Here is a 14,309-nt window from a genome sequence, read left to right on the forward strand (position 1 = left end):
GAGGGAGAAGTAGAATTCTGACTTCTAATATCTTGTTCTAGAGGTGACATCATTTCCATTCACTTCTTTTGGGGATGAACATAACCCAATCTATATGCAAGGGGGCTGGGAAATGTAGTCCCTGGCTAGGCATCTGCTGCCCGGCCACAACTCTATACCATGGAAGGTGGAACAGGACTTTTTGGTGGACAGTTAGCTGTGTTTCATGGGAAGCCAAAAGATTTTATTGCCGAGGTTTTCATTGCCTTGCTTTGCAAGACTTTTTTTTTTTGTGCTTGTGTTTGATGAATGGTTGTTTTCATGGCTGCCAAGAACTGTTGAGTAAGAATGTAACTGCAGGCATTCATTTCCTTGCTGTTTGTCTGACAACTCACTGTCTCACAGCTGGAAAACTCATTACTCACAAATACTTCTTTCCCAGGTACAAGAACATAGAGATGTATTTACGGAACACTTTTCAGAGCAATAGCAGTTAGCTATTAACCCCAAAATGTACTCAAATATTAAGTTTAAATACTAGAGAAAATCTAAATATTAAAGAGAATCTAAAAATGCATACCAGTCAAATATTTCTTTCATTAATCATTCATTTAAAAAACTGAAACACGATTCATATAACATAAAATTTCACACACCAGATCATAAAAATTCTCGGTTTTAAAGTGTACAATTCAGTGGTTTTAGTACATTCACAAAGTTGTGCAGCTTTCACCACTATCCAATTCCAGAACATTTCCATCAACCCACAAAGAACCCCTGTACCCGTTAGCAGACACTCCCAATTCTTTCCTTCCCGCAGTCCCTGGCAACCACTAATCTACTTTCTGTCTCTATGGATTTGTTTCTTCTGGACATTTCATATAAATGGAGTCAGACAATACGTGGCTTTTGTGTCTGGTTTCTTTTACATAGCATGTTGTTTTCAAAATTCATCCATGTCATAGCATGTAGCAACACTTCATTCCTTTTTAGGGTGAATAATATTCCATGGAATGGACATATCACACTGTTTATCCATCATTCTTTCATTAAACATTTTTTTAATTGTGACAAAATTTACCATGTTACCATTTTTTAAGCACACAGTTCAGTGGTATTAAGTATGTTTATATTGTTGTGCAACCATCACCAGAACTCTTCTCATCTTGCAAAATCGAAACTCTGTACCTGTTAAACATTAATTCTCCAGTCCTCTCCCACCAGCTCCTGGCAAGTATTATTCAACTTTGACTACTTTAGGTACCTAATATAAGTGAAGTCATACAATATTTGTGTGTGTGTGTGTGTGTGTGTGTGTGTGTGTGTGTGTGTGACTGGCTTATTTCACTTACCATTAATGCCCTCAAGTTTTATTTGTGTTGTAGCGTATGTCAGAATTTCTTACTTTTTAAGATTGAATAAGAGTCCATTGTATATACACACCACATTTTGTTTTATCCATTCATCTGTTAATGGAAACTTGGGTTGTTGCCTTCTTTTGGCTATTGTGAATAATGCTGTCATGAACACGGGTGTACAGATATCTCTTCGAGACCCTGCTTTCAATTTTTTTTGAGTATATACCCAGAAGTGGCATTGCTAGATCATATCGTAACGTTTATTTTTAATCGACATGTTTAGTTTTTTGAGGAACCGCCATACTGTTTTTTCATAGAGACTTCATCATTTACATTCCCACCAACAGTGCATAAGGGGTCCAATTTCTCCCCATCCTCATTAACACTTGTTTATTTTATGTTTTAAAGGAAGCATATATTTTTTAAACACGTGACACTTTATTTCTTAGAAACTAAGGCTGCCAAGATGTTAAGTCTCAGTCTCCCTGCTCTCAGGAAGTTGGGGCACAATGGAGGCAAACTGTCACATACAGGAGACAGATTAACATGTGAGGTGTTAGGTGCATAATAGAGATGGAATATAGCTCTATGTAAACACAGAGATGGAAATGAGGAATTATTTGGGGTAGGTTTTACAAAGGTCTTGACATTCAAGTTGGGTATTAAAAGGTAAGTGGGAAGGGGTCAGCTGGAAAAGGAAGGGTATTCTAAGCCGACAGAGCAGCACACAGTAGCCAACATCCAAGATGGCCTCCAGGTTCCAATTATTCTCACCTCCTGGCAGGTGTGCTCTTGTATAAATCCTCCCATTATGCATTGGGACATTGAATAGTTCAGACCCATAAAACCAATAGGATATTGTGTGTGTCTTCTGAGCATATATTATAGAAGAACTTGTGCTTTCTTGCCATTGTGCCCTCTTGGATCTCTCACTCTGGGGAGAGTCAGATACCATGTCATGAGGACCATCAAGATGCTTTCTGGAGGGTCCTAAGTGATGAGGCACTGGAACCTACTGCCACCCTGTCAGCATGAGAGTATCAGCATCGATTAGTCTGCCATGTGAGGAAGCCATCATGGAAGCCTATCCTCCATCCCCATCAAGCCTTCAGATGACGGTAGCCCTGGGCAACATCTGACTACACTCAGCCAAAACTGCTCACTCAACTGCTCATGATTTCCTGACCAAAACCATCCAAAAGCCAAAAACCGATGGGAGAAAATAGGTATTTATTGTTTAAGCCACCAAGTTTTGAAATAATTTGTTACACAGCATGCGATAACTCATCGAACTAGAAGCATGAAAATGAATACAGAGCTAGAAGCATGAAAAGATCTGGTATACAGGCATACCTCAGCGATATTTCAGGTTTGGTTCCAGACCACCACAATACAGTGAGTTGTAATCTTTTTGCTGCTGGAGGGTCTTGCTTTCAATTTGTAAAAAATGCGACATTTGTGAAGCGCAATAAAGCGAAGCTTAATGGTATGCCTGTACTGTGGAAATAGTGACATGGGAGACCACAGCCAGGAACCCCAAGGTCTGTGTGAGCGTGTGCGAGGGAGCCATCTGGTGGAGGAAGTTGTGCTTAGACATCCCCTTCTCTCTTCCCACTCCTGTTTCTTCAGCTTGTTTTGCCCAGCATTTTCCCTTTAGTATTTCTCCAAGGGCCACGGTGAGGTTTATGAGTCAATTATGTGGGCTATACACACTCTTGCTATAGTTAAGGTGTTATTCCTCTTTTACTATTTTATTTTCTCCCTTAGTTTCTTTCATCTGTCTGCTATCCGGGGGAAAGTATCAGTGGCACTAGGATTTGAGGCAAAGAGTGAAAACTCAGAACGCCGGAGGAGGGAAAGAAGGAACTATGAGAACTTGATTATAAAAAATCCGAGTCAGACCTCATAAAGTGGAGTCTAGCTGACTAGTCTCTAATTACCAGGGGGAGCCTTTGTTCATTGATGTTGGCCACAACTTTGTCCCTTTCTGGTCTGTAGAGGCTTCTTCTACCCTCCAGTGATCCCTCAAATAATATCTAAGAGTTCTTGAATAATATCCCTCAATTCTATAGTCGCCAGAAGAGAGAACCAATAATACTACTAGCTACAGCCAGCCCGAGGCCAGTGATCCAGGCAAATTCGAGGATGAGGGACTGCAAGGAAACTGAAATTTACCTTTGGAGTAAATTACTGATGGAATTTCAGATAGTTAAGATATTGAAGAAAAAAATTTCTTCATTCTAGAGGAAGTTCTATGCTTCTTCTCATTCTAAAGAGAAGAGTCAGAGCCTCTCAGACAAGCCTGGGCCAGCCACAAAGCCAAGCCCATTTCTTTAAAAAGTAGGGGGATTTCTGAATATAATTAGTGGTATACGGTAGTCCTCCCTTATCCACAGTTTTACATGGAAAATTCCAGAAATAAACGATTCATATGTTTTAAGTTGTGTGTTGTTCTAAGTAGCATGATGAAATCTTGCGCTGTTTCGCTCTGTCCTGCCAGGGATGTGAATCATCTTACAGTCCAGCCTTTCAACATTGTATATGCATGTACCGGCCCATTAGTCACTTGGTCGTCTTGGTTATCAAATCAACTGTTACGGTATCGCAGTGCTCGTGTAAAATCAAGAAACCTTGATTTTACCTAATAATGGCCCCAAAGTGCAAGAACAGTGATGCTGGCCATTTGGATGTGCCAAAGAGAAGCTAAGCTGTAAAGTGCTTCCTTTAAGTGAAAAGATGAGTACAGTACAATAAGATACTTTGAGAGCACAAGAGACCACATTTACATAACTTTTAGTACAGTATATTTATAATTGTTCTATTTTATTATTAGTTATTGCTGTTAATCTCTTACTGTGCCTGATTTATAAATTAAACTTTATCATAGGTGGGTATGTATAGGAAAAAACATATATAAAGTTCGTTACTATTCACTGGGGTTTCAGGCATCCACTGGGGTTTTTGAAACATATTCCCCTCTATAAGTGGGAGGACTACTGTATATGAAATTTTATTTGTCTACATTCTGGCCGTTTGGAAGGGGGACATCCAGCTGGGGCAATCAGGGAAGGGGTACAGACATTTGACTCCTGCTTAGATGAATAGTTTGGATTTGCATCAAAGCAGGGGGAAGGGCATTTCTTGCTAAGCTCACAGCCCAAGCAAAGCAATGCACAAGAAATGGAGGGATTCAGCTGGCTGAAGTTAAGAGACTCCTGAAGTGGAGTAGCAGGGAATAAGGCAAGTCAATGCAGACTAACATGACTGTGGTATAATTGGGGTGTTAGGAGTCAGATGACACATTAGGTTCAAAACGAGTTTCTGGTTGCATACTGGCTGAGTGGCATTGAAGAAGTTCCTTAACATGTCTCACATTCCTCATCTGTAAAATGGTGATAACCCTAATAGGGTTGTTGGAGGAGGACTAGATAAGAAAATGCCTATAGAGAGCTTGGTCCAGTGCCTGGTGGTTGATAAACCCTCAGTAAATAAGCGCTGGCGTTATTCTTAATGCAAAGCCATCGGAATCGCGCTGTAAGGGAGATTAACCAAGAATCACAGTGAGAAGTGGATTGAGTTGGGAAAGGCTTGCACAGGCCTCTGTACACAGTACCTACTCAGAAAACACTGAACAGAATTGCATTCTATTGTTGGCCTACAGGGCATACAGGTGTCTGCCTTTTGTGGGGTCACAGTTCCGAGGAGGGGAGTTGAGTACTAAAGCTGGTGAGGAAGGAAGATACAGACGTAAATTCTTCAGTTTAGCTTTTTGCCAACTGTTCTCTGCTGGAATCTTTCACAGCAAGGCGGGGAAAGCGAGGGCCAAGGTCCCAAAACGCTTGCTCCCAGGGCTCCGCAGGATTTTGCGAAAAGGGGTCGCGCGGGGACACAGTTGAGTCAGGGCGGGGCTGAGATGGAAAAAGTGCGCAGGCGCAGGGCTGACAAAAGCGCCTACCTGTGCTGTGCAAGAGTGGGAGGAGCTAAGCTTGGGAGCCGCGCCGGAGGCAGGGCGGGCGCGATGACGTCACGGCACGCCGCCGCAGAGCAATTCGAGGAAGCGGCGGCTGGGAGGAGGAGGAGGTTTTCTGGCCTGCGACTTCCGAGCGGCCCAGGGGAGAAGCGCGCTGTCGGGGTGGGGCGGGCCTGAGGAAACGCTCCGGGGCCCAGCGGCCCTATCAGTTCCCCTTGGCCGTCCTCGCCCCTCCCCCAAACCACTCAGCGACCGCGTAGGTAAGATGCCGCTCCCTCCCATCCCATCGTCTCCGCGGAGTTGGGCACCTGGACGCAGTGGAGGCCTCCACCTGCTGGCCCAGCGATCTCACGCGTGGCCTTCCCTGCTCTGGGCCGCAGGCCCGCGGCAGGCTGTTAGGGATGCAGACATCGTGGTCCAGGACTCTGCCGGCGCTGACCTACTTCACCTTCTCCTGGACTCCTACTTCGTACTCGCCCTGGGTCCGCTCGTCCTAGTTCCTCTTAGCTCGGCCTGCGGGGATTTAGGGCTTCCGGTGGCTCCTTTGTCACTCCCCCTGACCTCCGTTAGATTGCAGCTCACTGCTTGGGACTGGTTTATGTTGCTGTGCGCCGAGGTTCCGCCCCCTTGTTTTCCGCTTAGAGTTTGTGTTGGACTTTGAAATTAGGAAAGAGGATGAGTTTTCTGTGTCTCCCCTGATCAGAGAAGGGCGATGGTAATGGGATGTTATGCAAGGTGTTGACTGCCCCTTCGGGTTCAAGGGGGAAAGGGGACGGATGGTCCAGGGAGTTGGGAACAGAAGGGGGAGGGAGGGGTTAGAGGATGGGGCAGGAAAAAGCACTGAGGTCCTGGAGGATGGGTAATTCATTCATTCATTATGCGCCCACTGGGGGCAGAAACAGTGGTGAATGAAAGACATAGTCCTTGACTTGGTGGAGCTCAAAGTTAAGAGGGGCAGACTGATAACTAAGCAGGGAGTTTTACTTTGGTGTGATAAATCCCGGTAATGTGAGTAAATGATCTTTTGGGAGCATTGGGAAGAGTCTCCCAGTTAAGACTGGAGGTGTTGGCAAAGACTTCTCTGAACAAGAGAGTGATGTATAAGCCAGATACCTAAAGGATGAGTAGAAATTGACCAGGAGAAGAGTGGGAGAAAAATATTTCAGTATATCATTTCTCTGGAAACCCCAGGCTGCCTCCCTTCAACAACCATGTATGCTTGGTCTTTACACTGTCTTTACAGTTTATACTCTTGATGGGTCTGTTGGAAAAAACATTAGATGGAGAGTCAGAAGAGCAGGATTATATATCTGGATAATTCACTTTACCTTGCTGAATGCGTTTCCTCCTCTGTGAAATGGGCATTCCACCTGCAGCCCTGCTTGCCTTACAGGTTTATTTCAGGCGCCATTGAAATATTGCAAGTGGAAGTGTTTTGAGCATTGGAATTATGATGCAAATGACGGGAATTATTGTGGTTACAGGATGCAGACATCAGAGCGTGAGGGGTGTGGGCCAGAGGCGAGCCCCAGCGTGATGCCTGAGGCTTCCCCGGAGTCTCCACCTGCCCCAACCAAGTCTCCGGCGTTTGATCTTTTCAACTTGGTTCTGTCCTATAAGAGGCTTGAGATCTACCTGGAACCCTTGAAGGACGCAGGTGATGGTGTCCGGTACTTGCTCAGGTACAGACTTTGTAGAGTTGTTCTGACCTGCTGGATCTTCTGCCTTATGTAGTTGTGCCTGGACATTTATGCAGTGACTGGGCTGTCTTTTCTGCTATTCCAGGTCCACCCTGTGTCTCAGGCCCAGCCCAGGAGAGGTAGGCACTGGGAACCATCTGGCCTTTCTCCTGAGTTTCTTCTTTGTGGTTGAATAAGCTCAGACCTCAGGACCACTAACTAACCTTGAACATTGGGCCTTCTATATCTGGAGCATGCTTTTTTTTTCTTCTTCTCTCCCAATATTAGCATAATAATATTAAAATTAGGATGTAATTTTGAACGTAAGTTAAATACAAATACCTGTGAAGAAGCAGGTACTATTTTTACTAATACTTTAGAATTATGGGTCTCAATATTTTTTGTTCCTATTTTGCTTCAATTTTCATCCTCCACAATTTTCTTTTTCTCTTTTGAGCTCATTTTATTTCCTATGTTAAAGTATTTTATAGCTACATGCCATTCCACTCCCTAAATACTTCAGTTTCTAAATAAGAACATTTTTTCATAATCGAAGTAACATTATACCTAACAAAATTAATTTCTTGATATCATCCTATACCCAGTTCATATTCAGATTTCCTCAGTTGTCCCAGGAATGTCATTTACAATTTTTTTGGGCCAAATCAGGTTACAGTCCAGGACTACGCATTCTATTTGGTTATTATGTCCCTTAAATCTTTCTCAATCTAAAATGATTTCTTCTTTCATGACACTGACTTGCTGAAGAGACTCAGCTGACTGTCCTGGAGAATTTCCTACCTAGATATGTCTGGTGGCTTCCTCGTGGTATGAACTGAAAGTTAGATCTAAAGGTTGGATTAGATTCAAATAAAAAAATTTTAAACAAAGGTCATATGTCCTAACATTGCATCTCATTGGGAGTACATAAAACCTGGTTGTCCTAAAGAGCAGACATTCTTAACCTGAAGCCCATGAATGGGGCCTTAGGGGTCAGTGAATCTCCTGAAACAGAATGAAAAATTGTGTGTGGGCACATGTGTATATTCCTAGGGAGAAGCTTCTAATTTCTATCAGATTCTCATAGAGAACTTCAACCCTCTAAGATCCTTGAGAGAGACAGGTAGGAGAAAGGGAGATTGGAGTTGGGTTAACCTCAAAGGGTGCTATTGAGTTGTCATTCTTACCTCAGTGTGGGAATAGTAGGAGGTTTATTTTTAACTTTCTGACCAAGGCCCTAAATTTGTCTTGTTTTTTCAGAACCCCTATAATTTATGGCATTATCTCTAGAGATGAGCTAGTCAGTTCTCTACTATTAGATCATTGTGCTCTTGGTGCAAAGGATGGTGAAATAATATGAGGAGGGGCTCATTTTATAATCCCACCATGACCAACTATCTGAAATGAACTTCAGTCTTCCCTAGGGCCGGAGGTAGGCTCTGGAGAGCATGGGCTGCGCTCTCTGGTGTTTTCTCATGTGCGTGCACATGTAAGTGCAGACTTATGTCTGTCTGTCTGTGTGTCTGTGTTTTCCCTTTTGTGGCAAAGCATAAAAGTTAAATATATCCTGCCCTTCTCCTTTTCCACCACTGGTCTGTTAGTGCTTCTTGACACTAATGTGTTAGGGCTTTTCCATTTTATGAAATTAGAAATCTCAGGATGTGGTGGGATTGATTAAAGCTGGATGGAATAGAAGCATTGGGCTTAAAAAGCCCCCAGGAGCTTGTGGTCTCGGACCTCTGGGAGACAGAGCACTGGTCTGTGAAAGTGGCTGTCAGATTAGTTTGTGCATTTGATTGTTCTTTTCTTAGTACAGAGGATTTGACTTTGATGAGAGACCTAATCTTGAGCTTCGGCTGTTAGGTCTGAAGCCTAGAGCTGCAATAGATTTTTAAAAAGACTCCTCTTTTCTGGGATCAGCTACTCTAGTAGGAGGGTCTCCACATCCAAAGTGTCAGTGAAGACAGGATGGGAGAGGCTTTAAAATGAAAGTGACTTCAGTGGCTGTGTGATACTTCTATTTCCGTAATGGGATTGGCTTTAGAACTGACTTTTAATTTGCTTTTACCCAGGTAGCTGCCACTAGATGGATCAGAGGCCTAATTAAGGTGGTACAGTTGGAGTGTGTTGAATTTTAAGAGAAAGGCAGAGAGGTCATTGCATTCCCTTGCTATAACTTTTATTAAGAAATAAAAGCAGCACATAAATTAGTTAACCTCATTTAGTAACTCTGAAATACCCCAATTAGAGCAAAGGAAAATACATTTTAAGTTTTGAATACATTGCTTGCCAGCAGCTTCCCTGTTTATTTATTTGTCTGTTTGTCTCTCTCTTCTGATGGCTGACTTTAAATACACTGGCACTGCTTTTTAGACTTCATTACTTTCTTATGACATCTGTCCCTCTTTTTCCCCACTAAATGTCTTTTTATCAAGGTCTAGGCCATCAGTGTTTGTCCTCAGCAACCTGAATCTCTGGTCTTTCTTCCTTTGGTGGGGACTTCCGCTTTGCCATCAGGTCGTGATGGTGGGGTCTTCCATCTGTTCCAGTTTACTTAGGGCATGTTTGCTGAGAGAATGCTACATCCTGGTTTCGTCTTCATTTTTTAATATAATAAAGTAAAGTATTTTTCTTCTTTCGAATTAATGTACATTTAAAACAAACTCAAAACTGCAGAAATAAGAGAGTCACAAAAGGGGTCAAAGAAATTCTTCACATTTTGTTCTCTCGTTTATTGTATTAGATGAATGTTGTGCAATGAATATATATATATGTTCTTCTGAAGCTGTAAGAAACAGTATTATTTGTAAATTATATCTCAGTAAAAAAATAAAGGGCAATTTTAAAGAAGAATGTTTGTCATTGTCACCTTTTAAAGAGAATAGAACCTTAGAAAACACAGATTAAACAGTATTAAGTAGGTTTCTTAATAGATAATATTATGAATTTTTCTTCCTTCTTGGAGACAGTTCTACAGGTCGTCTAGTTCTGAGAGGATGCCTTTTCTTACCCTGTGACCTAATGTGTGACCTTAACTCATCTCACTCACCTATCCAAGTGAGAGGCCCACTTTTCGTTTTTCCTCGACAGTCTGAGCTCCAGGCCCCTCCTCTTGCTCCTGGCTTGATGACCCACCAGGGCTGACTCACCCCACTTCCCAGCTGGAGGAGTGGCCATCTTTAGTGACCAGGACCCTCTGTGTTGCAGGTGGCAGATGCCTTTGTGTTCCTTGCTGACTTGCCTGGGCCTCAACATCTTGTTCCTCACTTTGAATGAGGGTAAGAAGTGCTTCTAGGGGCCAGGGTTTTTTTGTGAATAAACATGGGGAGGAATTTCGAGAAGCAGCCCTGAGTGAAGGAGCTGCTGGTTTTGCCTTGGAGTTGGCCTCCCTATGTGTCTCCTTGATGTCAGAACACAGGCTCTGGAGAGATGCACTCTGGGCTAAAATCCTGGCTGGGCTGCTGGCATTACCTAAGGCCTAATTTTCCTCATCCGTAAAGGGAAGATAATAACAGTGCTTTCCTCAGAGGGTAGTTGTGAGGAATGAGATATTCTGTGTACACTTAACATAGTGCCTGACACAGAATAAGCAGCCAATACATTATGGTAGGCCCCCTCATCCACGGTTTTGCTTTCCGTGGTTTCAGTTACCCATGGCCACCCATGGTTCAGAAATATTAAATGGAAAATTTCAGATATAAACAATTCATAAGTTTTACATTGGGTGATATTCTTAGTAGTGGGATGGAGTCTCTTGCCATCCCGCTATGTCCTGCCTGGGGTGTGAGTCACCCCTTTGTCCAGTGTACCCACACGGTATATGCTACCTGCCTAGTAGCGGCCTAGGGTTATCAGATCGACCGTTGTGGTATCATAGTGCTTGGGTTCAAGTAACTCTTATTTTACTTAATAATGGGCCCAAAGTACAAGAGTAGCAATACTGGCAATTCAGATATGGTAAAGAGAAGCCTTAAGGAACTTCCTTAAGTGAAAGGTGAAAGTTCTCTACTTAAGAAAAAAATTGTATGCTGAGGTTGCTAAGATCTACAGTAAGAATGAATCTTCTATCCATGAAATTGCCTAATTTATAAACTAAATTTTATCATAGGCATGTACGTGTGGGCCAAAACAGTATATGTCGGGTGCAGTACTCTCTGTGGTTTGAGGCATCCCCTGGGGGTCTTGGATCACATCCTCTGCATATCTGTTATCGTGCTTTTCTTGAGTGAATGCTGATGCGTTGACCTTTTTCCATTTTGGCTCCTGAGCTGATTTGGAGGTCATTTGGGGCATGACATGGAATGAGGGAACCAGGAAGGTGAGCTGGTAGAGATTTTTGCCACATCTGTTGATTTTCTCTGGCTCAGCAGATGAGCCTGGTGGGCATTACCGGGGAGTCACTGCCAGTGAGGAAGACGTGTGGACGGGTGGGTGGCTGTAGGGGTCTCAGGTAGTGATGTCTCCTGGAGACCTTTCATAACAAGATATGCTGTGACCCAGCCCTTTCTCTTGTTGGGACTGGCAGATGGCCACAGAAAAAGTTGAACCCCTCAGGGAAAATGAGTGAAGGACCTGGGACAGAATGTTCTGAGGAGCCGGGTCCTTTCTGCATGTAGTCATTCTTTTGAACTCACGTTTCTCAAGGGCGTTTTGTTTTCTGTGGAGATATGGATTCAGTAGGTTGAATATAAACCTATTTCATATAATATCTCATGTTGTTCCTCAGTAGGGCTCTTCTTTACCTGGCGAAAACTCAGATATCATTCCCAGGGTGTTTTTATTCAGGTTTTTCTGAATATATTTCCAAAGCAAATCAGTTCACATGACAAATACTTAACAAGCATTTACTCTGTGCCCAGTGCTCTGTCAGCCTTCCTTGGTTGTACCAAAGTTCCTTCTTTGGATTTTCTTTCAGCTTCACTATTTCTCAACCCACAGTGGTCTGGAGTACCCTAAAAGCCAAAGGAGAGGCTTCTAGTCTGCCCCAGTGGCCCAGAGATCAGAATATCAGTCACTGGGGACTCTTGGCAGCCAGATCCAGGAACGAGCCACCCACTGCAAGCTACCATAGGGTTTTTAATTTTAAAAAAAAATGGGCCTGGGGCTATAGCAGTGACCAAATAGGCAAAGTCTCAGCCTTCAAGAGCCTACATTTGTGGAAGAGACAATGACCATACTTGTAATTTGTCATGTGGTGATAAATTTTTTGAGGTAAAATACAACTGGGTTAAGGGGCTCAAGAGTGAGGGGGTAGACACTGTTTCCTAGGGGGTGATCAGGGAAGGCCTCTCAGCAGAGCCCTGGAGGAGGTAAGGGAGTGAGCATGTGGACATCTGGGCGGGTGGAGGCTCCTGGTCCTTACCTGCTTACTGACAGTGTTGTTGATCCCATAGGTGCATGGTACTCAGTGGGTGCCCTGGTGATTTCAGTGCCCGCCCTTTTGGGCTACCTGCAGGAGGTTTGCCGGGCCCAGCTACCCGAGTCTGAGCTCACGCGAAGGAGGTATCACAGTGTGAGGCAGGAGGGCCTGCAAAGAGTTCGCTTGTCTCGCCCAGAGGCCGTGGCTGAGGTGAAGAGCTTGTGAGTATGGAAGGGGCCAGGGAGGTGAGGGAAAGTCACAGTAACACCTCCCACCACACTGAGTGTGCCAGGCATCGTATTAGGCAAACTACAGATGTTATTTCCTTTTATCTTTTTAACACTTCTGGGAGGTAGCTACTATTATCTTCATCCATTTATGGACAAGGAAAAGGGCTTATGCCGCTAGAAAGTGCCCGAGCAGGGATGAGAATCCAGATCCAGCTGGTTTCACAGCTTGTGTTCTTTCCACTAGAGAGACAGTTTAGGGTTTTGACTAAGCATGTGCCCACATGAAGCACTGCCTGGGTTCAAATCCCAGCTGTTACATTTACTGGCTGTATAGCATAGGACGAGTTGCTCAGCCTCCCTGTGCCTTGGGTTCTTCATTTGTTAAATGAGATAATAATAGGCTTACCTCATAGGTGGTTGTGGAGATTAAATGAATGTCTAGTACCCAGGAAATGTCCAGTAAATATTAGTCATTGTCACTGCACTATGGAGAAACTTCCTAAATGTGACAGAGGCGGTACTTCTGTGGAAGCACCTTAAGACTGTTGAATAATACTGATGTAACAGCTTCAGTGCCAGCTGCCATTTCCTGAGCCCTCCCTAACCTGGCCTCTCTTGGTATACAGCAGAGGCATCTGTGGAACTTCAAAAAAAAGTTATAAACAAATGGAGGACAGCCCCAGAAAATCTGAGTCAGTTATTTGGAGTAGGGCCTGGGTATCTGCAGTTTTTTAAAAAACCTTTTTACTTTAACATGATTTTAAACTTATAGAAGAGTTGGCAGAATAATACAAAGAACTCTCATATGCCCTTTACTCAGAACAATTATTAACATTTTGCCACATTGGCTGCATCTATCTCTCTACACACATTATTTTTTTCTTCCTGAACCATTTGAAAGTAAGTTGCAAACATTATGCCTGTTTACCCCAAATACTTCAGCATGTATTTCCTAAGAACAAGGACATTCTCTTATAGCCATAGCCCAATAATCAAAATTAGGAAATTTTATGTTGATTGCATTAGTATTAGTACTGTTATCTAATATAGAGTTTATAATCAAACTTTAACAGTTGTATTAATAAGGTCTTTTTTATAAATTTCTTTCTGATCCAGGATCCAATCCAGAATGACACATTTAGTTTTTATGTCTCTTTAGTCTCTTGTAACCTAGAGTAGTCCTCAGTCTTTGTTTCTCATGACCTTGACATTTTTTAATAGAACACACTTCTTATTTTGTATAATTTTCCTCTGTTTGGACTTGTTTGGTTCCTCATGATTAGATTTGAGTTATGCATTTTGGGCAGGAAATGTCAAGTGATGTTATGTCGTTGTCAGTGCATTATGTTAGGAGGTACATGATGTCCGTCTGTCTCATGGGAGATTTTAACTTTGATCCCTTGGTTAAGGTTTCTCCACTATAAAATGATCACTTTACGCTTTAGAGTTAGTAATCTGGCGGGGTATACTTTGAGACTAAGTAAATACATTGATGGGTCTTGCCTTTACCAATTTATTCATAGGATGATTGCAAAGGTGATTTTCTAGTTGTCATTATAAGCTGGCATTCTACTATAATTCTTACTTGTTATTAATATGAACTCAAGATTTTTTATTTAATTCAATGAGTTATAATCCATTACTGTTATTATGTATTTTGATTTCAAATTGTCCTAGATTTGGGCAGTAGGAGCTCTTTTGAACTAGCTCCTGTGTTCTTTCACTATGTCCCAT

The 14,309-nt window shown here is 42.8% G+C and overlaps 1 protein-coding gene across 6 annotated transcripts in view; it reads left to right on the forward strand.

Annotated features, from left to right (window-relative positions):
* The first annotated feature begins 5,292 nt into the window (after nucleotides 1-5,292).
* ZFYVE27 (zinc finger FYVE-type containing 27) overlaps nucleotides 5,293-14,309 on the forward strand; it is a 23,184-nt gene continuing 14,167 nt past the window's right edge. The window contains exons 1-4 of one of the 6 annotated variants that reach the window (XM_023519794.1): nucleotides 5,293-5,567; nucleotides 6,792-6,989; nucleotides 10,194-10,264; nucleotides 12,380-12,566. In XM_023519794.1, the coding sequence (XP_023375562.1) occupies nucleotides 6,793-6,989; nucleotides 10,194-10,264; nucleotides 12,380-12,566 (455 nt within the window). In that variant the 5' untranslated portion in view covers nucleotides 5,293-5,567; nucleotide 6,792. The other 5 variants (XM_023519795.1, XM_023519792.1, XM_023519791.1 and 2 more) reach the window with 5 other exon arrangements.

The sequence above is a fragment of the Pteropus vampyrus genome, unplaced genomic scaffold (assembly GCF_000151845.1).
Source record: "Pteropus vampyrus isolate Shadow unplaced genomic scaffold, Pvam_2.0 Scaffold238, whole genome shotgun sequence".
In the NCBI taxonomy this organism is placed as follows: domain Eukaryota; kingdom Metazoa; phylum Chordata; class Mammalia; order Chiroptera; family Pteropodidae; genus Pteropus; species Pteropus vampyrus.